The sequence below is a fragment of the Ammospiza nelsoni genome, chromosome 2, assembly GCF_027579445.1.
Source record: "Ammospiza nelsoni isolate bAmmNel1 chromosome 2, bAmmNel1.pri, whole genome shotgun sequence".
NCBI classification, from domain to species: Eukaryota; Metazoa; Chordata; class Aves; order Passeriformes; family Passerellidae; genus Ammospiza; species Ammospiza nelsoni.
Window position 1 is genome coordinate 106,181,870 of NC_080634.1, and position 23,995 is coordinate 106,205,864.

Consider the following 23,995-nt stretch of genomic DNA (forward strand, 5'->3'; position numbering starts at 1 on the left):
GATGGCACATTTTTGAAAAATGCTGTTAACAGCTATCAGCTCTTACTTTGCAGCTACCTGTTAATTCCAAGTCAGAAAAAACAAACCACAATCCCAGCTGGAACTTTACCCCTGAAGCATCAGGGGTGCAATACAAACCATTGTACCTGACACCAGGCTGTGTATGGCTCCAAAACCTGTCGCAAACGGGAAACCCCCTCCTCCAATTCTGTTTTGGGATTCTCCACATATTTCGTCTCACGAGCTGGGGAGGAGTACAGTGACAGCTGTGAATATTAGCAAACAAGATGTTAAAAACAAAGGTGGAATTGTGTAAGTAGGTCTTCAGGGCATGAACAGTCTAAGCAGAGAACAACTAACACTGTGCTTACTACATAAACAATGCATAATAAAAATTCACACAGCTCTGAGACAACCATTATGAGCAAAGTTTAATTATACAGCACATAATTATGATGAAGATGACTTCTAACTGCTATACAATTCATTCATAGCTGCTATATGATCCAAGTCACAAGTTATAAATTAATATTAAACTAGTTTAATAAGAAAACACAACATAATTGTGAAAAATGTTTCCCACCTTAATCAGCACTTCTGGTTCCCAGTTAACATACTGAATGCACTAGAAATGACAATCAATCATTTTCTATATATGCACAAGGCATCATTAAAGAGCCTAAGCAGCTTCTAACAAAGGTAACATCCAACACACATGTGTCTGTTTGTGACTGAGCAGGAAAAGGGTCCAACATCCCAACCTTTGGTCATAACCACATCAGCAACTGACAGCATTAATGTACCCGGGCACTGTGCAAAGAGGAACTGTAATGAGCAATGGGCACCTTCACATAATAAAGGCCAAACCACCCTATTTAGGGTTTACAATCACCACAACATGTACTATAATTATCTAAGCATATTTGAAACTGTATTCCATTTAAAAAATCCAAGTTCGTACTGTTGAACAGCAAAGCTCAAAACAAAACCTATTAAAATTTCTAGCAGCTTATATACTAGACAGATGTTCAGTATAAAGAGCTTATATTTTACACCATATTTATACTCCATTTAGTAGTTTATTATAATCTGATGATTACAAGTATTGCTGCATTAAAATGTAGCCAGCTCTCTTTTCAAGATCAGCTATGTTGTAATTTAAAAAGCTGCTAACCACAACATAATACAAAATTATAACAAATTTATCCAATAATTTGGTAACTTGTGCAGCTGGATTTCCCATAATACTTTGAAAGATGAGGATTTTCAGCCTCACTTCCCTAGGAAACCAGGTCATCCCTGGCAATCACAGTCACAAGCTGAACTTTGATCCTGTTGGACAACCTAACAGCAATGCCTGGCACGAGGACAGAAATAAGGAAATTCCCATATATTTTATGAAACTAGACAGCTGACACATAGAGATCCAAACTAAGAGCCTGTGAATGGCAAGAAAGGCAGCCAGAAGTCCAGGCTTGCACATTCTGCTGAGCTGGAGCTGATGGCAAGCCCATTACTCACTGACATGAGCTCCACGCTGCTGCCTCAGGGCTGACTCAGGCCAGCAGAGGCTGGGCCCAGCTGAGGCTCCCAGGACCCCCTGCAACTGCAGCTCCTCTCACTGCTCAAGGGAACTGCCAGCCCCAGCACCTGGGTGTGCACAACACAGCCTGGTTCAGTTCCAGTGCTTATGGCACAATGCTTTGGGCTGGGTTCAAGTACTCAAAACTTTTAAACAACTGCATGCTCTCATGCCTGTAAAGCTGGATTTAGTTATGAAGTACTTATTTTGATTTTTTAGTGCTGGAAACCTTTAAAAGCCTGTGTAACAGTGCTGCTGAATCTACAGTTTGACAGGGTATTTTAAGGCTCTACTTATAACCAAGACATTTGTTACATCTTAAAGAAATGAAAGCATAACAGGTATTTATTGCCACTATGTATTGTATTTGTTGTTGCTTAGGTCTGAATACTGTGAAGAAAGGAAAACTGAAAAAATTCTGCAGGCTACTATGGTGGATTCAAAGGGTTGCCAGACAAGAACTTAGATATTTAAAAAAGAGAATATTTTTAGAAATAAAACATTCTGATTCACATTTATGTTTTAGTGGAGAACATAAATGAATTTTTATTAGAATTTACCAACACTATTTACAGTAAAAAGTAAGTGCTATTATCTGGGTAAAAAGCAAATAAAATATTCCTGAGGACTTGAAATACAACCATAAGTAAATCTACAAACATGAAAATGTAATTTCTGAATGAATAATAACAGGTTTTAATGTAGGAAAAATATTTTATACACAAGCAAGCCTGGCCCTATCAAGTGAAGAACATCAAATGCCATGCTCAGGTAAAAGCAAAACTGTACAGACATCCCTGGTGAGGAAACCCGAGCAGCAAATTTAAAGGCAAGAATACAAAAGGTGACAGGATGTACCGAAATGCTTTCATACATCAAAACACAATGTTTCCAGAATTCTTTAGATAGGAGAGCACTAAGACTCTAACCACACTCACCTCCTCAATTTTCAGCAACTCCTTCTTGGAAGCCTTCTCTGAGGAAGCAGCATAAACCTGGACAGAGAGCAAGCCCAGGCTGACAGGGGTGGCCCCCAGCCGGATTACCTGGAAACATCACCAAGGACAAGAACATCATTGTGTGCAAACAAAACTGCAACGTGCCTGAACACCGCCAGGCAGACAGGTGTGTGTCCCCCTAGATGGTAAAGAGGGATCTCAACAGATGCCTGGAAATTAGGAGAAAGGAGGGTCAGCAGTACAGTCTAATGCTCTCAGGCACTGACATGGTAACATCTAAATCACTCAGGTGGTAATTGGAAAAACCTAAGGCTAAAGGGGGCAGTAGAAATAAATGCTAATCTCATCAGTTTTCATCTCACAAAAAAGATCTTGTTTTTTCTAGTTTAAAGTAATTTTTGTACTAACTTTCTCAGCTTAAATAGCAAGATTATATTCACATTTTAAACAACTTTGTGTATGCCCATAATACCTCCATTTTTCCATAGTTAGTACCAAGAAGTTCAGTGTTTTACTTCTACTTAATATCTGCACATAGACTTAGGAAAACAAGGAGACCTGCAGCTATAAATACCAGAACAAAATCAATACTTTCTAAGAATTTTAGGAGTGTCTCCTACTTTCTGTAAGAAACATGAATTACTTGACTGTTTTTGAACACTTTAAATTCAATCCAATCACACCACACAACCACCATGACTAAGGTGGATGGATATAGTTCTTCCAATATTCAGGACCTATGCTAAACTGAATTTCTTAATGGGAAAGTCTGCTTCAACTTAAAAAAAAAAACAAACAAACAAACAAAAAAACAGAAGAAAAAAAAAATCTTAGCTCCAAAGTAAATCAAGATGCCCAGAGAGCATTTTTTCCAGCAAATGCACATCTTTGTTAGCAGCAAAGTATAACTCCAGAAATATCAGTTGAAATGGGAAAGCTTTCAGTGTCTCATACTCCTGTAGTGCAGAGTTACAGCAGCCGGTGTTTTGCTGGATCAGGTTACAGCCCCAGTGGGTCTAACACCAAACTGGGGGTGCCTGGCTCCTCTCCAGCACTGCTGCCCAGCTGTGGTGGCTGGAGGCTCCCACCGTGAGGGAATTCACCTGGCCAAAAAGATTAATCCTGCAGGAGAAGGGAGAGCTTTGTGTGGCTCAGCAAATGGAGTCCTTCCTTCCATGGAACAGCCCGGCAAGCACCACAGGAGCTGTGGGACAGGGCTGGGAAAGGAGAAGGCAGCAAGGCCTCTTCCTTTTGTGAAAAATGCATGTATTTTATAATTGGCTTCTCGCAAATATTAAAATGAATATTGTACGTGTTGTGTCAGAAAATAATGCTGTATTAATTTTCTTAAGTACTGTGTTAAATATAGTTTTAGGTTATAAAAATTGTTAAAATAGAAACTATGCTATGTAAGATGCTTTGTTTAACAGAAAGGGCTTGCAGCGAGATAGCAGCCACAGGACACCAAAATCTTTCAGAGAAAGGGAATTTATCGCCCTCTTATCAGAAGAAACGAACTTCTTCCCGCCTTGGAGGCGCTATTAGGATTAGAAGGAAGAAGTTGACACTGACCAGACAGAATCCTGTGTTTGAATGGAATTTATACATAATGTATGAGGTGTATGAATATGCAACAGGCTATTGCTTTTGAGGGTTAATCCTTTCTTAACGGGTGTCCTTTTTCAGGCTCCTGCTGCCCAGAAAAGGTACCCGGACGTCCGTAACTCTTTGTCTTTATTGTCTCATATTGTTTTAATTCAATTTGTCCAAACTGTTATTACTCTAATTGTGTTACTATTTTTATAACCACTTTATTACTATTAAACTTTAAAAATTTTAAAATCAAGTGACTGGCGTTTTTCACACTTTTCACAACTAGCAGGGTCTGTGGCACTGACCCAGCTGCTTGTGGCACTGGAGCCGTGGTCACACCACCCCTCCTCCATGCTGTGATGGTGGCAACTGGCCCAGCCACGGCACAATTGCTCTGTCTGGCTGCTGCAGAACTGTTAGAAAACAGCCTTAAAATTATCCACACCACAGCAGCTTACTGTAGGCAGTCAAGCATTTGCAGCTTAAATTTCTTCCACTGCCCTGCAGGTGGAATGTTTATTAAATGTAACCAATAGACTTCTCAAACTAAAAATTGGGCTATACAGTTGCCAAACTTCCTGAAAATGCTGGTTTAGGTGTAGAGAAACAGCACACAACAACTAGGTTACAGGATTGCTCTTCTGGAAGACATAAGGGATCTGATGGGTCAAAAGGAGTGGAAAAACTTGCTTAAAATGGAAGTTTTTCCTTGTCTGAATTTATGGACTCGTTACTAAATCACTATAAATGAAACACCACAATGACTGGATCAGCTGTTTCACAGCCAAGGAAAGACAAGGATAATCTCTAATAGTGTTTGCTTAAACACTTTTCACATACTTCCATTAGCCAGGACAAAAACAAATGCTACTAACCATTAATAGCTGTAGAGTTTATTTCCTCAATCTTTCCTTTTTTCATTGCAAAACTGTTCTGTCACTGAAAAGGCAAAAATCTAAATGCATTTTCTTTCAGAAATATGTTTTCAAACAGTGTAAATGGTGCTAAGTGTCACCAGTAGAAACTGTAAAACCAAATGTTTTAGATATTTCAGATTTTTATATAAAGACACAAACAGCAGAGCACAAGGCTGGAAGCACCTGGGTTTCACAAAACAATATCAGTGATCACAGAACTACTCAGACTGAAATGTTAACTGTTTATGTTATCAAGATAATGAAGCGCAGACATTTTCCATTGATTTTAATTTTTAACAAAATGAAACTAATCTCTGAAAGTGCAAGTTAAATCTCTTCTTAAATGTGCTGTTCAAGTCATACTGCAATGGTCTCCTACATGAACTGCCTTATGGGACAGACAGAACTGCTGCTGAAATACTGCCTGTTTGCATACACAGAAGTGTTTGGGAGTATGAAAGATCAACTGCTGTACTTTTTGTTTCCAAAACTCCCTTCAGGATCTCATTTTTGAATTCCATACTAACCACATATTACTAAACCAATTGCTTTAGTAAAATATTTTGACTGATTGAGCTGTGCCTTCAGCCTGCCAGTCTTACAGCCACTCAGTATCAGAAAACCAGAGCCAACATTCTTTTCCATTGGCAATGCTCTGCAGTTATTTTAAGCAAAAAAGATACATTTACTCCTCTCTAGCTAAGAATTCAACTTTATCTTTAGACACCAGACAGGAAAAGCTGGAGGATACTTTTGAGAAGGCTGATATGGTCCTGAAGTATGAAAACACTTCATTTCTCTCATCTTTTTCAATTCTCCCTCCTATTTCTCGACCCAAACTATAAAAACATAAAACCAAAATCCAAACTCTTGAACACTCCTGTCCCTGAAGCACAAATATCCTGGACAAAAAGCCACCTTCCCTTTGGCTCTTGGAGGCACAACATCAGGTTGGCCTGAAGCACCTAAACCCTCATTAGCAGCATAAAGGTACTAACATACTTAGTGCCCAAATGCACAGGTTCACAGATAAACCTTCTAATGACAATTATGGAATTCTCAATGATTCCGAGCACAGAATTCCAACATCAAAGCACAAAAAGAACAAGGAATTTGTGACAAGAGCAGAGCAAGCAAGGGCTCAGCACATCAGCACCACAGACTCACAGAATTGTCAGGGCTGGAAGGGACCTCTGGAGCTCATCCAGTGCAGCCCCGTGCCAGGGCAGGGTCACCTGAAGGAGCAGTGACACAGGAACATGTCCAGGTGAGTGAGCTTTGGATGCCTCCTGGGCAGCTGTTCCAGGGCTCTGCCACCCTCAACGTAAAGAAGTTCTTAATGTTGAGATTATGAGTTTCAATTATATGTTAGTATTTCATATACTCAGTATATCGGTATCTAGAGATATTATCAGCATATCACACGGAAAATGGTACCAAAGAAAATGAACACCAAGAACCAAGCATCACCAGGTTTTGATTTTTTTTTTTTTTTTAAGCAAGCAGCCGTAACAGCGATCTGACTGGCACAGAGCTCGCTTTTAGCCTGATCTGGGCATCTGGAGCTCCTCTAATCAGAGGCAAAGACCTCAGAGACAGCGAGAGCCGGACCGTGCTTTCCGCAGGTCCCACAGACAACCTTCAGGCGCTAAAACGGAGACTTTTCAAGATCGAGCTGACACTTTGAAGCGACAACTCCCCGAACCCAAACTCTGCGGCAGCACACTGCAAAGAGGGAATGCGATCTGCACGCACCGCTCCGCACTCTGCGGCAGCACCGCTGCACCCAGAAACGACTCTAAGTCGGGACTGTGCCTCTGTTCATGCAGCATGGAGGGCACGCGGTGCCGAAGCGCTAAGAGGAGCGGTGAAGCAGCTGCAAGGAGCGCGGTCCCAGCAGCGTGCGGAGCGGTGCGGAGCGGTGCGGAGCGGTGCGGAGCGCACGGAGCGGCGCGGCAGCCACGAGCGCTGCGGGCCCGGCCCGCGCGGGGACCCTTCCTCACCTTGAACATGGCGGCGCCGGGCGCGCGGCGACGGGGCGATGGCGTCACCGCGGCGTGACGTCACGCGAACGGCCCCGCCCCGCTGCAGGCGCCGCCCGGGAAGCGGAGGGGACCGAGGGCTCCCTGGGGAATGGCGCCTGAGGGCTCGTGTGGGACAAACGTGGTGCCGGAGTGCTGAAAGCGCTTATACACTAGTCCTCAGCCCCGCGGCATGGCTCCATGTGTTACTCTGCGGCCTTTATAAAGATGGTTCGGCCGTTCAGAGATCACAGAATCAATCACAGGATCACGGAATCATTTAGGTTGGAAAAGACCTCTGAGGGTGTCGAATCCAACCTGTTACCGAACACCACCCTGTCAGCCAGACCATAGCACTGAGTGCCACGTCCAGCCTTTCCTTAACCCCCCCAGGGACGGTGACTCCACCTGCAGTCCATTCCAATGCCTACTCACCCTTTGTGTGAAGAAATTCTTCCTGATGTCCCACCCAGCCCTTCCCTGGCACAGCTGTGTCCTCTCCTCCTGTCGCAGGCTGCCTGGCAGGAGAGACCGAGCCCCAGCCGGCCGCGCCCTCCTGCCCGGGAGCCGGAGAGGGCGATGGAGGCACCCGAGCCCCTTTACCCGGCTGGACACCCCCGGCTCCCCCTCACAGCACCCCTGCCCCAGGCCCTCCGCCAGCTCCACCGCTCCTCTGCCTCTGCCGGAATAACGTGGATGGCAGTGCTGGTTCTGCTTGGGGTAGAGTTCGTTCTCTTCACAGCACCTATGTACTGGATTAGTGCTGAACACAGGGTTGATAATACAGAGATGTTGTTGTTACTCGTGTGTTGAAGACAGAATATCCCTTTCGTCATTTGGGGTTACCTGTCCCAGGTGTGTCTCCTCCCATGCACTCCCGGCCCCTCTCCAGCGTGGCCTTATAAAAAGCAGAAAAAGCCTTGGCTCCATGCAAGCCCTGCTCAGCAATAACAAAAACATCTCTGTATTATCAACCCTGTGTTCAGCACTAATCCAATACATAGGCCCATACCAGCCACTGTGAAGAAAATTAACTGTACCCCAGCCAAAAGCAGCACAATGGGACTAGTGTATGGATAGCGTTCTGTGCCTATCTCATATTAAAAAACAAACAAAAAAAAACCCCAAATAAAACAAAACAAAAAAAAGCAAAAACAATTACCCACCACTCTTTTCTCAGTATTTTTACACTTTTCATCTCTGCATCCCTTGGGGCATCTCCCAGCTCACTTCAGTGAGTTGGACAGGTGAAAGTTTTTTCTGCTCACATCTGCAGCAAGGGAGGGTCTTTTGTACATTCCACAGTGACTGACTTGTAACTCAGTGGGAGATGAATATCAGAAATGAGGAGTGCTGAATTTCTGTCAGAAAATTACTTGGAACAGGCTGCCCAGGGAGGTGGTGGAGTCACCATCCCTGGAGATGTTCAAGAAACATAGTTTCTTGAAAAAAGTTAATACTGATTTTAGAATATGAATAGCACTGTGTTAGTCCTAGAAAACGTTGTTAGAATTTTAATGCAAAAGGTGAATCACCTGAAGAATACGGTAACAAACACTTCATCAGGAACAGTACTGTGGAAAGACAGACAAGGTAGACACCCTTGCACGATTTTCTTTGTCGTGATAATTTTTGTTGTTCCCTCTTAAAATTCCTACATTTCTTTACTGCAGATTCTTTATAGACCTAACAGAAGCAGCTATAGCAGGAAGAAATTTAACCACTGCATTGCAGAACTGGGCAATGCTCCTTAACTGGCAAATTAATGGGACAGCAGAAATACCTCTAACAAATGGTACAAGATGAGCTCCAGTACCCACAGACAATACTGGTATTTTATTATGGACTTGGTTATAGAGATTTTAGCATGGAGAAGTTAAACCTAAAGGGTACCTAAATGACCAGTCAGTGAGGAACACTAATTGCCCTCTTTCTCCATTGCACCATGCTTTGCACAATCAGTTACATTTACAGAATATAAGCCACAGTGAGGCAAATGTATATGGAAACTGATTTTGCAGCATTTTGTGAAGGTTTTGTCAGGATGTGGAATGATGGTGTAGTTTGCAAAGCACTTACATTTCTTGATGCATTTTTAATAATAATTCTCAAGGAGTTTAGAGAAAATGTTCAAAGCTCAAAGTTACAGGTGAGGAGTGATGTGAATCACTCAAGGTGAATAATGGCACCCAACCTGGTTAGTTCTCAACCAAAGCTAAATCCCATGCCATGGGTAGGATCAACTGCTCCTCAATTTTTGTAGGGGGCAGACGTAAGAATATTTCAAATACACTGTCTTTTTAAGTTTGGTACATGAATAGTAAAGAAAATTCCAATTCTTTCTGGACATAAAATGGTGTAAATGTTACAAATATGTATTTTTGTTATCAATTTATATGTAGTGGCTATACAGCAATTATTAACACAATTATGTAACATATATAAATATCTGAAGAACAGATGGTTGTTTCAAAATAAATTTAATCCAAATAATTTTATTAGCTCAGATATCCTCAGTGCACTTTTTTCATTGCGGATATTAATCTTTAAAACTACTGATAGACTGATTAAAATAAATGGGAAAACCTTTGTAGAGAACAATACAAATATATTTGCTTTCATGTAGGAGTATTCTTCTCTTATACTGGAGGAGGTTGTCCCTGCCAAATTCCCCTGGGACAAGGATAATATATGCCATAATGGATTATGCACAGTCCAAAACACTGTCAGACAGGCTTAAAAAGGAGCTCAAGTTTCTGCTGCTGAGGCCACAGAATAAAGAGGTTTGGCATGATTGACTCCTGGCTGTTTCTAATGTAAGGACCTCTAGCAAATTTCAGTTTGATTTTGCATGCCAGTAATTTTAGAAAATTGGTTTTTCTAAACACTTGTGAAAGACACATTTTCCCTCAGAAAACTCAGAGATGCTTGAAAATGTCACCACAGTTCATAAACTATGTAATCACAGGCAGAAATACAATTTAAGGAACTTGATCTCTAAGCCAATGCCTTAGGCATTATGGTCTGAGCTTTCATAATGTTGTATTAGATTGCTTGTTTACAGTTTACTTTTTGGTCAGGAAAATAAGATCAGTCTTTTACTACTACTACACTTACAGTTCTTTGCCATAGATGTACAATTGTAGGGGAAAAATTGATTTGTTGCACATTAATGTTAAAATATGAGTGTGTAACATCTGTCCATCAAATACCAATGAAGTTACCTACTCACACTGATTACTGGAAAACATTATAATTCTGGATGGATGGTTTATTTTGATGTTCTCCTTCAAGATAATGTTCTTGTATATTAAAAAAACCAAACAAACAACCCCAACACCCCCCATTTTTCTCCATGCACCTTTTCTCATTAAAACAAATTATTTTTAAAAATACCATGACTTGTCACTACAGTTTTGCCAGCCTGTTCAGAACTGGGTTTTGATGTCTTTATGAAATAAACTGCTATTCCCCCTCATAGAGCTTTTTGTGTTATAAGTGGAAAGTATGCTGTTTGGCAGCACTCTCTTCAAGGTCATTGAGAACATGTAGTTAATAGGAAATACACAACCACAAGAGCTTCAGTAAATTCAGTTCCAGCTGTTAAGCAGCTTCACCCAATGCCGTGAGGCTCGAAATGCCCACACAAGGCCCAGGCGGAGGGCCACGGCAGGCACAGCCACGCAGTCTGCAGAGCCATGATCAATTCCTCAGGTTCCTGTCACTTTAGCACGTATTTGTCAGGCAGCTGACTGAACTGCCTTTTATTGGGTGCGTGATGACACTTTTCACAATGCCTTTAGTAGTTTGCATGTCCATAGGAATACCCCTTCATCCTTTCTACTTCATTTGCTTACGAAATAAAAACAAACAGAAATTGAACAGGCTTTTGTATTTAATGAGACCATCTTATTTAGAGTGAAACTTACCCTGTGCTTTTTCTTTTCACAGCTAAGGTGAGTCGTTCTTCGACGTTTGTCAAAGGCACTTTATTGGCAGCTACAGGTCTGAATTCACACATTCAGAAAGCAAATTGGCTGTTGAGAACAGATGCCATTGCAGAGCTATTTGTGAGTTCCCACTGACCTACCTTTAATTGCAGCAAAGGCTTTATGCATTCACATCTGAGGTAAACCAGGACGAATTTCAGCACCTGTTTTCTCACCAGCTTTGTCACATTCTGACAGCATCCAAAATACACTCTGTGCTTTCCAAATAAAAATTCTATAAAATAAGACAACAGGCAGGTAGAAGAGAGACATACATAATGCAAAAACCCCAGTATAACCCAAATGCATCTCTTTCACTTCTGGTATACCATGGTTAAAAACCCAAACATTCCTTCCCTGATTCAAATCCTTGGCTTCTTGCTGCAGACACCAGGAGCTCTGGTTCCTCATTTTCCAGCTACTCCTTCCAGCCACAATGAATAATTCTTCTGCCATTCTATCAACAGGTTGTTCATACCACCAGCAGAGATGTGTGGATTGCCTAGTCAAGCACAGGTAATAGGCTACCAGTAGCAGTGAAAATACAAACAGCTTTTTGATGCCCTTAAATACTCATCACAACAAAATCCAACTATTTTCAAAATTCAAATGCACCTCAGATTTCAGTTGAACAGGATACATTCTGGAAATCAGCTGAGGCTAGAAGATGAAAGGTCCTGCATCTTTTGCCAGTCTGTATATATTTTGTGCATGAATTTTTTTTACCTTAAAAAATTATTTTCACAGCAATCCCTAATTTCTTAGCAAGGTGATGTGAATAGCTTTACCTCATTTGCCTGTAAATGTCTTGATTTACATATATTCATAAATATGCATGCCTATTAAATGCAGTCGATTATTTACCTAAATGAGTTTCTAGGTCTACCAAATAATTCTCAATTAAAGGTACACATTCCTTCTGGAAGCAAAATGCCCTTTTTAGGACATAATCTATTTCTGTTCAGAGCACTCCTTAGTCTGGGAATCCTTCTGCAGTTCCTTGCTCTGTGGTACCAAGGCCTTTGTTCAGGCTGGGTTTGCACCTCTGCATTCCTTTGCCTCATTCATCAAACCCCATCATATCTCGTGGCTGCCACTATTGCTTCCTTTCTAGCAGCATTTGCCACAAGGGAGCAACACCAACCTTACCCAAGCTTATTCCTGAAGTGCATTTGGGAAACTCTAGGACAGGTCTCTCACAATCACTAATGAAAGCCCTCATTTCAGTGGTTTCCCCTAATGATCCCTTTTCTGTTTAACACACTTTATCCCCTGCTTCTCCTCATGTGACACCATTGATGCCTACCCCCACTCCCTCTGGAGAAGGGCCATGGTTGCATGACTGCAGCTCCTAGTGGGGCACAGCCTGACAGTCTTTACTTTAACTGCTCCTATCCAGTACAGCATTTGAAACTACCTCAGACTCATAAATTAGTACAATATGGTGCCTTAGCTTGCTTTGGCTCTGGTATAGATGAGAAAAATGTCACATTTCTCAAGTGTGATCAAATAGGTTCTCCCTTCTTTGTGCATGTAGCAGTGCAGGGTACCACACAGGCCCAGAAACTGGGTGTTACAAATAGGAGCAGCTTTGCTGAACATCAAGAGTGGCAATTTCATGAACTGAAAAGCCTGAGGGATCAATCCATTGCTACAGAAAAAGGGAATATGAAACAGGTAAATTGTATGTCTGGTTCCAGGCATTATCTCTGGAGGATATTGGATTATTTCCATCCACAGCAGATGCATAAATCATCAAAAGTTAAAGTACTGGAAAATTGCTAACCCATCCAGCCACTTTAATGTGTCCTGCCCTGCTTTGAACAAGGCTGCAGATCTGAGAGCAGATCTCTCTGTGGCTTTCTACTCCGGTTTAACAAGTTTAGCATACATTCTTGTAATTGATTTTTACCATGGGAAAAATAAAAATCTCTGCACAGCAAAGCTGGGACAAAACTAAAATTGAGAAACTCTGATCACTTTTTAAGGAGCATATGTTCTGCAGAGTACAGTTGGTTATTATTTGTGTGTTAACAATTTTGTACTGAGATTTCCTTGGCTAAGGTATTTAGTTTATTTAATTTACATAGAGGTTAATCTCATTCCCCTTGTTTTCAGAGAACAGCACTAATCCAAAATCCACCTCCTTCAGAAAACAGCTAAAACACTTCCAAGAACGTTGTTAATTGGATCAGTTCCCAACTTTAAGACCATGAAAAGTCATTCAACTAAAAGCTACAGTTGAGTTATCATCACCTTTTTTTTTCTTCTGACTACATAATGCTTTGCAGTGCTTTGGATAATCTGTCAGGAGAATGATTAGGAAAGTTATTACTTGACAGTAACTTCCTGATTGCAATTAAATGAACTCCAAATCCACAGGAGAAGAAATATATAGATTTTAAAAAAAGTTTTTGCCCTCTAAAACATCTTCTTCTGAAACTGGTATTTTGGATTTCATTATAGTAAGTTAAAATTCAGTTCTTGGTATCAAGTTGCCCCCTGTGTTAGATGAAAAAATCCTTGCAGAACTGCCTGTAAGAGCCAGAGGATGAAGTGAGGGCATGTGTGGCACAAGGCAAATCCTATGGAACATCCTCAGCTGACCAAGGACACCTGAGGAACTTGGACTCTTCCTGGGCATAAATTTGCCAGGAGGGCTTTCTGAGGGGTGGAGAATGATAGCAGAGCAACTCCTTGCTTGAAGGAGTGAAAATAAAGGTCATCTCTACATCAACATAGGGGAAGCACTAAAGGCCTGCCTTCCATTGACACCAGAAGCACAATCCCATGCATTTTGTATGACTTGGGCAATCTGGGAAGGTAAACACAAGAGGAACCCACTGGCCACATTAGAATTCTTACCCTGACGTGACAGAACTTGAACACAGAGTAAATACTTGGTTTCTGTTGGCATGATGTAATTCCTTTGACAAAGAAAGGATGGTAAAGTCAGAAAGTCTCATCAATAGCACTCAAAGTACTATTGATGTAAATAATCAGACCCATAAACAGACCCATACCATGAAAAATTCACCACAGGAAAGAAAAGATTCTCACACAGAAAAAAATTGCATGGTGTAACTCAAACTTGTGAGGTGAAGCACATGACAAAATCCAAACAAAGTCCAAACAATGTTTAGAACATGCCTGAGGACATATGGAAAAGGCTGTGGGAAAGGAGGCTGCCAGTTCAAGCCAAAGACAGACATAACTGTCTGGTAAAATTAAATAGTGCAATATAAGGGTTAACCATTAAAAGCCTTCTTCCTCATTAGAAAACAGATATTTTATTCAGCACCACTTACTGAACAACATTTATTTGTAATGTACAGGAGAAATGCTAACAAGGGTGACACCACCAGGAGACATCTGAAGGCATCAGACACAAAGCAAAAAGTATTTTTGAGTTCCTTTACAGACCACATACCATCAATCTCGAATGTTTGGTGCTCAGCATATGGTGTTAATGCATTCATTCCAGTGGATAGATGACTGACCAGTCACTGCAGGCTTCACCAGACATCATGATGAGGTTCATTTTTACCTGTAAACATTGCCCACAGCACCTGTCAGCACAACTATAGAACTGAATGTAGCAGTGGAAAGTGTTCATGAAAACAAGAAACTGAAGCTGCCTTTACACATATTCTCTGCCCTTTTCCTTGAATGAAGGTTTTGCACATGCCAAGGAAGTTGCCTCGGTCCAGGTGGTGTCTCAGTTAAAGGATGACACTGAACCATCAGCAAGATTTGACAGGCTAGAGGTGAGTAGGGTATCATGTATCTACAAGAGTATTGTGGACTCAAAAGGTACAGAACTGATACAGAATCTGTGCAATGGCCAAAGCAACACTCTGCCTTTCCATATTATTATATCAATGAATGAACTCATTATATGAATCCATATAATGGATTCAAAAAAAGAAACAAATAAACAAAAAACCCCAAACACAAAAAGCAGAACCCCAAAACCCTAACCTATAACAAAGGGGGAACAGCTGTTGAAATTAGGAATTTCATGTCAACAAGAATAATTTATAGCAAAGAATACAGAAAGCATTCACCAAATAAGCTTTTTGCCAAAATAACATTAATTTCATACCATACAGAACAAATGAACACAGATTACTAACTACTGTCAAAATTAAGGCCACATATTAAACAAAACAAAATGAAGAATTTGGTACGAACCAGTCAAAATGTGAGAGCTCTTAGTGAAATAATGGGAACTTTGTTGGAGATGCCTGATGAACTACAGAGGTGCTAACAAGTAATGTCAGGCATTGTGACATCTTGGAAAAAAGGTATTGCCAAAAATTCCACCTGGCTCACTGAGAAGGGAAATTAAAAAGGCAAATGAAAAGAAATGTAAGTAATATTTACAATGTGACAAGATTGTAATCTTCTCTTCCACTGTATCAGTCTAATGCATTTAGTCTCCTCTTGAACTCAAAATGGGGACACATTACAATTAAAAGTGGCCCTTCCTCCCTTTAATTCATCCACAGCATTCTCTCATTAAACAGTGCACTGTGTAGGATGAAGAAAAGTTGCTAAAAAAGGAGGGGAAGGAGGAGGGGGTGGGAAAAGTTACTTTATGCAAATGAAGTTTGAAGTAATTTGAATTATTAAAATAAAATTAAAATGCTATTTTAGAACTCAATATTGAAAAAAATAAAGACATCACAGTTATTTTCAAATATTCTTGACAACCTTCAAATATTCAGACTTTTAAACCAGGGGCTTTGATCTGAGAGAGACTTGACAAAATAGTGACAGAGAAAGTAAAAGTGTGGCAGTGGACTGACAAGGAAGGCTTTCATCAGACTGCTTGAGAAAATAGGATTATAACCTGTTTTACCTGCCCTCCCAGCCTGCTCCTCCTCCCTGGCACTGAATGCTGATCTGACACTTTAATGCTGAAATGAAGCTTCCCCCTCCTGTTACAGGCAATGTTGAGAAGCACAACCTGGTCCCGTGGCACTCTGAGCTCCAGGGGGGATGCACACCTGGTCTGGGAGCCCAGAGCAGGGAACCTCTGTCCTGGCTGCTGACCAGCCCCAAAGGCTGCCCTGCCTGTTCAGCCTCGGCAGTCTGAATTCAGAGCTCCACACCAGGGGACAAATGTGACAACCAAGTCAACTCCAAACATTGATTCAAGCCTGAAATGCAGAGTGAACAGATAAACACACCACAGCAATTAGACTGGGGACACAGTGAAATGCAGCTAAAGAGAAAAGCCTGAAGTTGCTCATATAAGCACATCCAACTTGATGGGACAGCTCTAACAAAATCTTACACAGACATTGCAGCAAGACAGTTTTGAAGAGTGTTTAACTGAGTCATCTCTGAAGTCCTGGAGAAGATAATCCAGGTCCACTACATTTTTGAGTACTACAAAGTTTACACAAGAGTGTTTAAAGATTAAAAATATTTTATTTACACTTTTCTTTATACACATTTTATACATTTTTTTCAGCTTGAAACCCAAACAGAGCACATATGCAAGTCTGAGCATACTTGTATCCATGACAAGGGAAAATTACTTTCTGCCAAAAAAAAGACAAGAAAAAATGCCTTAAAACAGTTAAAAAGAGGCAATTCTTAAATTATTTAGACAAGTTTATAGCAGTCCTAGGGTAATCATTAGACAGGTAATCCAAATGTATATATGAGGACATATACAAATAATTTTGATTTTCTATAGGAAAAGTATTTCCAATGGCTAGACACAAGCACAGTACAGTTTGAAAATAACTTTTCCTGTTAACTTATCAAATACATTCTTTTCAATACAAACAATCTGATATTGTACACTGGAATTGTGGGATATTATAGTGGAATTGCAATCTCCAGCATATAATAATTTATTTTAGAAAGATCTACAAAAATAACAATATGTAGGGAAAAATATTTAACATAAAAACATAATTCACTCTTCCCTTCACCTGCTCCAACACTGACATAAAAGTTAGGTGGGTCCCTCTGAGGTAATAAAAGCCCCCCTAAATATAGCTAGCTTTACAGTCCTATAGAGCACTTCATTTCCTAGACTTACAGTAAGATTTTTCTACCAGAGCCATAAATAAAAACTATCTGCACATAGAAATTATTTTCCCCTAGCTACCAACATAATATTAATCCAATAAGTATTTAAAATTGATTTTTGAAAGCTGTTTCTAAAAGATTACATAAATTGAACTTAGAGAAGTGTAAAAAAATTAGTAGAGGGACACACAGGAAAGCTGTGCTCAAAACAAATTAGTTTTTCTGCCACATGCCACACACAACTGTTTTATGACGTTTACCCACACAAAATGGAAATTTTCAAGTTACTCACCAACTTTCAAAAATAGAATACAAATGCAAAAGTAGTCATTAGCATTTCTTTTAAGCAGCTTTTAAGTGTTTAACAAACATGAAAATCTCAGAATGTTAGCTACAGGACACCAGCAAGCTCTGTTTAAACAGATGATTTAAGATGTCTTCTAGTTATGTTCTTTCCTACTCTCCTTCGGCAAACCCTGCCATGTGTGACAGATGCTTATTCAAGTAGCTTCACCACCTAGATATATATTTTTATTAGCAGGAGAGCAGGAGGGATGTTCTCTTTGATGGCCCCAACCCTATAAACTCTTAAGCACAGGCAGAGTAACACATGTGCTTACATGTTTTCCTTTAAGTACCTTAGAGTTTTCTGTTTCTTTGTATTGGACTATTCACATATGTGAAGTCTACATCTGAAGAATCTGGGGCCCAATTCACTATTTATTTTTTTAAGAAAAAGTATATTAAAAAGGCAAAATACCTCTACAAATGCAACTACTTCTAAATAGACTTTGACAAATGCAGGCTGACACAAACTACAAGTTTATTTTAAAGAACTGTTAGTGTCTCCCAAAATGCTTACTCTCCCTTTGCTAAAGAATGGACATCATGAGTTAAGCAATGGGGTTTTTTACATCAGTTTGAATTTGCACCTGCTGAACTTTATCTGTTTCCTGAGTGTCAAGTGAAGCTTCATCCCTGACACAAGTAGGTACCATATTCTCAGCATGAGGAAATGCAGCACTTGGAATTCTTGAGGCAGGAGGGCCTCAAGAATCAATAGCTTCAAAGCCCAGGAACCAGGGAAGTGTTGCAGTCAAACCCTCAGAGCTAGTTCTAACAGGACTGCTATCATACTGCAGGAAGTAGGGCATCCACATTTTTCAAAAGTAACATAAAAGCAGGTTGCCAGGTAGCTCATATGCTGCCACTTGCTAGCAGTGCTTTCTGAAACAGCAGGACCTCTGTAAAACCAAGGTCTGCCTTCTTCCAGCTAAGTTCATGGGAAAAAAATACCCAAAGTTTCTTTTTGCCAGCTGATGCCTCCCCACAATGAAACTACCAACAAACATTTTGTGGCAGAAAGTGAGCTATTTTTTCCTTATGCAGTACTTAAAAAAAAAATCTGTCCCCTAAAACCAGACCTAGGAGCATGTGAAATTGGAACTGGCAGTATCCAGCCCCTTTACAGGAACACTGTGCTTTTTGTCCATTGTCTTGTTTGAAAAGAAAATTTATTCCTGAAGTTGGTTGCTAAATTAAGAAATGAAGCTGATATATTTTTTCTATAGATGTGAAAAAAAAACACCCTAGATTGTAACTCATTATGTCCACCTTTCTAAAAAAAGGCAAGTACATTTGCTTTTAAAAGCAAGTCATATGTTGCATTTTAAATATGTGGGTGACATTAGATTTGCTGGTATTCCGTTATGGGATGGGAATAGGAGAACCTTCCCAAATCTAATAACCAAAGATCATAACTTAGCTATTCCTTCACAAATGAGAGGCATTTAAATGTATTTTAAACCCCATCTTAATCTGACCATAACGCTCAAAATTTGATAGTAACAGGCAATTCTTATCAGCCATCTTAGGTTTGTTCCTAGTAAGGTACTAAGTTATCTGGAGCTAAATACTAAGAGCAAACGTTAAAAAAAAATTTCAATTAAAAAAATCCCTCCAAGTAACCAAAGTAACTGTCTCAAAAGTTCCATTATAGTATAAAGGAGAAGCTAATTTTTATATTTCAGGTCCAAAACAATGAAAGCACAGTAGATATGTAAACTGACAAAACATGCTCCCATATCCCCACCACTCTAATCCCAAGCATCCCTAATGCTGGAAAGCTTACAGCCAGCCTCTCAATGGGGACACAGCTTCAGGGAAGCTGAAACCAACAGTTCAATTATAATTTCACAGAACAATTACTACTACAATCCTGAACAAGAGCTTTCAGAACTGGGCACCTGAAGATAAACATGAGCTTAAAAGCAGAGCACCAAAACCCATCTGGTTCTTCATTTTTCAAGTGTCAGCACTCACCAATGACTTTAGTGGCAGCTGCTGAGTACACAGAGCTTCAGAAGGTGCTTAAATGCAGACTCAAAAATGTAACTTGAGACACCCCTATCCTTACCACTACTTTTAAAAAAGTCTTGGCCATGTCTCTAGGACATCTGACTCCTGAACACCAGATATCCAGAGCCAGGGCTGCTCCCACACTGGCACTGGCCCCACACAAAGTGAAGTGCTCTACTCTATGTAACGTGCCCTTGAAGCTGCCTCACACAGGATTAGCTTGCTGCCCCATTAAGAAATGAGCTGGTGACAAAAAAAAAAAAAAACAAAACCACTAAAACAAACCAACTGTAAAACCCTAACCCCAACAAACAAAAATCTCTCAACCTGTGTTTTTTTCTCTTGTGCCCCAATATTCCATGAACTATGTACAGTCAGCACACAGGCAGCACCTACCAGAGTCAGTTTATCTCTCCCCATGTAGGGTGATGTACACGTCTCACAGTGAAACTGAGGTTTTAGTGTAAGCCACATTTTTTTTAAGTTAGTCTATCAAGAAAGTAAATTAGATTTCTAATTCAGTAAACTGAATTCTTATTAAAAAGGACAAATTTAGCTGCAAACTAGTCTGCATCAGAAGGCTGAATATCAATATTTGGTCCAGTCCCTTCTGTTGTAAATAACTTATCACTACAGCTACGATGGCAAACATTACCTCCTTCTTTCAAAATATATGAATATACTCGATTAATAAATAATTTCTAACAATAAACAAACCCTAAAAAAATCTGCTGACTTGCCATATAGCTCCAAATACTCACATTTCAACCCAAAACATAATTCCTACAAAGATACAGAAACACAACAGGAGAAGTTTTACACATTGTTTTAACTTCTATTATTTGAAATTTCATTTACACAAGCAGATGTTATTTTTATATAGAAAATTTAGGGTGATTTTGGTCCCTTTGTAAGTGCATTCTTTTGAACTCCCTGAGTACTGTACATTCCTTTTCTACAGTGAATTCTGACTGGAAGATGCTGAATAAAGTGGTTTTGCATTGCTGCATATAAAGTAAAGTCTACTGTTTAAAATGAAACACAGCAGCATAAGATTTTACAAAATATGCAGCTCATGTTTCAGCATCTGAACTACATGTGAGCCTTCAGCTTCACCAGATCTCTCCTGTGGGTTCTAAAAGTGGCTAATTTACATCCACAAAGATAGTCCAAATGTTATTTGGACTATACTGTTATTATTTATGTCGTGGCAGATAATTCTTGTCAATCTACTGTCATTTATACCTGCAAGTTAGCACAATGGAATAGTCAAAGCCCTCTTGGACCAGCCATCTCTACTCAGGCACTCCAAGGTCAGTAGCCATAGTTGTGGAGGATTTTATAAAAGAAGCAGAAATTACACTAACAAACCAATCACCTAACTCCACATTTTCCAAACACAGTAGTTCTTAACAGTTAATAGTTAAATAATAATAAAAGATTTTATCACTTCAATATGAGCACTCATATTGAAGTGTGAGTATAATAAAGTATTGACAATAAACTGTAGCATATCCAGTATCCAGTTCCAGAAATAACTGTGGGTTACAGCAGTGCTGAGCATTTGCTTATTGATGTTTTCAATTTCAACAAAAAAAGAAAACTGGGCAGCACATTGAAACCAAAAAGAAACTCAGGTAAAATGATTTTACTTTTAAAAAATAATTTATAAAATAACAAATAACCAACAGTTCATTACGTAGCAACAATATAAAGAGTTTAAGGTTACTGGATCAATCAGTATATACTAAAGATACTTTGATACCAAATGAGGCTTCCAGTTTCACTTAGGAACTTTGAACTATTTAGCTCATGAAAGAATACCCTAAATGCAACAGATATGGCTGAATCTGTGCACTAGTTAAAATATAATATTGTAACTGCACATAAAAAGATGCATTTATATACAGTTTTTACAGTGTATGCACATGTGTGTATACATTTTTTTACTCACCAACAAACAACACAGACAATAGAAGGCAGCATAGAAATAGAGTTTTGAATATAAAAATGCTTTGTTTTAAATTTAGTAGAAAATGTGTAATTTGCATTTTGGCAGACTAACTGGTACAGCTATACAAAACCAGGAAAAGGGTCATGCAAAAGGGTCAAAATTCTTTTCCAAAGTAAATAAGGAAAAACAAAAACACCTAGTAGATTTGAGAGTACTTTGCAGTTAATAGGAAAAGCATCTAAAAGACAACATAAAATACAGAAATGGTTGGCTTGTTACTTTATACCTGGTTGTACCCAAGTACAGGTGATGAACTGTATTTTGATGCTCAATAAAAAATGAAAGTAACATCCTCCTTCTCTTCCTTTCACAAATATTTTTGTCAAACTCAACTTACTTCAAAAGCATAGTGGTATAATGGCCATTAAAAAAAACAGAACACATTGTGGACATAAAATGTTACCAAAAAAAAGCAGACTCAAAAATATATTTTTTTCTCATACTTACAATTACATTTATTTAAAAAAAAACAACAAAGCTTTCACAAGGTCAGACCAACTACCACCTTTTCTAATAAACTTGGTAAGTACACTGCCTGTACATCCTGTTTCTCTTGAGCATTTGGCCATTGTTCTTATACACAAGGAAATGTCTCTGCAGGAATTCAACTGTTTGTAATTTTTTTCAACAAATTAGTATAGCTCTTTTGTATTTGACTGGGTTGTTCATTCTGTTTTAGCTGCAACGTCTGACATGCTCCAAAACATACTCAGGGAAGTGCAGGCTGCAGACCTGTAAGCCATCCAGCTTGCACGGCATCCTTGGATATTCATCTTCTTTCCACTTGTTTTCCTCTGGATCAAAAGTGAGAATTGAATCACTGTAATGACCATTGTAACAAAGGCCTCCAAGAACCATTATCTGCTTGTCCAGAACAGCCACACCATGACCGCTCCTGCCTATTGGCATAGAAGCCAGTATAGTCCACTGATCGGTATCGGGGTCATAAACCTCTGTAGATGGACATCCCTGAGATTCAAAGGAAGCTCTCAGGATCACACAAACACCACCAAAGACATAGAGCTTACCATTATAAGAAATCATTTTGTGAAAGCATCTGGCATAATTCATTTTGCATTTGTTTTCCCAACAGTTAGTGACCACTTGAGTTCTCCGTGTTCGCTGCTCTACCGTCCCTTCTTTACTGGGATCAAACACACACACTTGCTTAGAAGTTGAAGAGGATGTAATTCCACCAGTGATATACAACTTGTTACCGAGCACAGTCCCTTCATGTCCGTACTTATTGACTGGGTAGGGATCCACAAACTCCCACTTATCTTCAGTAATGTCATAGCGTTCAGTGGAGTAAAAGGTTTCATCCCTGGTTCTGCCAGCCACTGCATACACGTACCTGCCAATCACCCCGACAGCGAACTCGGAGCGTGGCACAGACATGTCTGCCATCCGTAACCAAGTGTTCTGCCTTGGGTCGTACCTGAACACTTTGGATGAAGCATGGAACTCGCCATCTGGCCCCAGTTCTTCCCCACCTAATAAGAACACGAAGTTATTCACAATGGCAAGGCAGTCTGGTCGCAAAGGTACTTGAGGACCCTCTAGTTCCCACCAGACCCTCGGTTTGTGCAAGAGAAGGATTTTACTGTTTACCATACTGTGTCCTATCATTCCTCTAAATACTGCAGTCTGGGGTTTGGCAGAACGAATTTTGTTCGATTTCATTTCCATCAAAGGCTGCTGGTGAACGCTATGAAAGTAATTCATGGCTTGGTCAACCTCATGTCGCAGCTGCCGGGAGTATCGGTAAAACTCTGATGTTTTTACCTATGAATACATTTAAAAGATATTAAAATTCTGACCACGAGAAACAATCCAGAAAACCTAAATCACTATATGTGATTAGAAGATTATTTTACTTTGTTTCATTCAGGCAATCTTGAGAGCAATTGCATTTATGCATGAAGGTTTAAACTGATGTATTGTTATCCAAAATCCAGAAGGCAATTTAGTGATTAAGAGCAGTGACTAACATTTTCAGCAGAATAATCACATGCAGAATTTATGCTGGAATTAGGCACAGCTGAAATCCCCAAGTCTAAGAATCATTCCTTCTCCTGAAAACAACTTCAGTTCATCTTCTGCTTAATCCATAAAGTACCCAAATTAAAAATTCCATATTTTCCTGGGTTTCAAAGACACTCTACACACCCATTCTGTGGTTACCAAGGTGTACTCTAGTCTGGTTTTTTTCTGCATTCTCACAAACAAAGCCTGAGCTCCCAAATGCTAGGCTCTGCTCACACAGCTATGAATTGCCATGGGGTGGGAAGGGAAGGTACCCAACTGCCTTCCTTCAGAAGGCAGTTCAGAACTGCCAACTACTCATCATGATGACGACCTTAGTGTTTCCCCTGTGTGAGTCTCCAGGTTAACACATGCCTTGAACCAAGAAGGAAACATCTCCACCTATAATCCTTTGGTTGTGCATTTCTTTGGCAAATTGCAGAGGTAGGTTTGAACTTCCACTTCCCAGGTTGAGAGTTACAACCT

At 39.9% G+C, this 23,995-nt stretch overlaps 2 protein-coding genes across 8 annotated transcripts in view; both read right to left on the reverse strand.

The window, feature by feature from the left end:
• The window catches only part of APOO (apolipoprotein O), a 28,921-nt gene extending 21,811 nt beyond the window's left edge, over positions 1 to 7,110 (reverse strand). Inside the window, exons 1-3 of one of the 2 annotated variants that reach the window (XM_059491503.1) lie at positions 7,055 to 7,110; positions 2,521 to 2,628; positions 147 to 266 (exon numbers count right to left, since the gene is read on the reverse strand). In XM_059491503.1, coding sequence (XP_059347486.1) covers positions 147 to 266; positions 2,521 to 2,628; positions 7,055 to 7,063 — 237 coding nt within the window. In that variant the 5' untranslated portion in view covers positions 7,064 to 7,110. Of the gene's footprint in view, positions 1 to 146; positions 267 to 2,520; positions 2,629 to 5,009; positions 5,034 to 7,054 lie in introns of those variants that run through there. The other variant, XM_059491510.1, reaches the window with a different exon arrangement.
• A 9,370-nt stretch (positions 7,111 to 16,480) lies between these two features.
• Positions 16,481 to 23,995, reverse strand: part of KLHL15 (kelch like family member 15) — a 28,477-nt gene continuing 20,962 nt past the window's right edge. For 5 of the 6 annotated variants that reach the window (XM_059491492.1, XM_059491462.1, XM_059491480.1 and 2 more), the window contains one exon: positions 16,481 to 23,269. In XM_059491492.1, coding sequence (XP_059347475.1) covers positions 22,160 to 23,269 — 1,110 coding nt within the window. In that variant the 3' untranslated portion in view covers positions 16,481 to 22,159. The remainder of the gene's footprint in view (positions 23,270 to 23,995) is intronic. The other variant, XM_059491484.1, reaches the window with a different exon arrangement.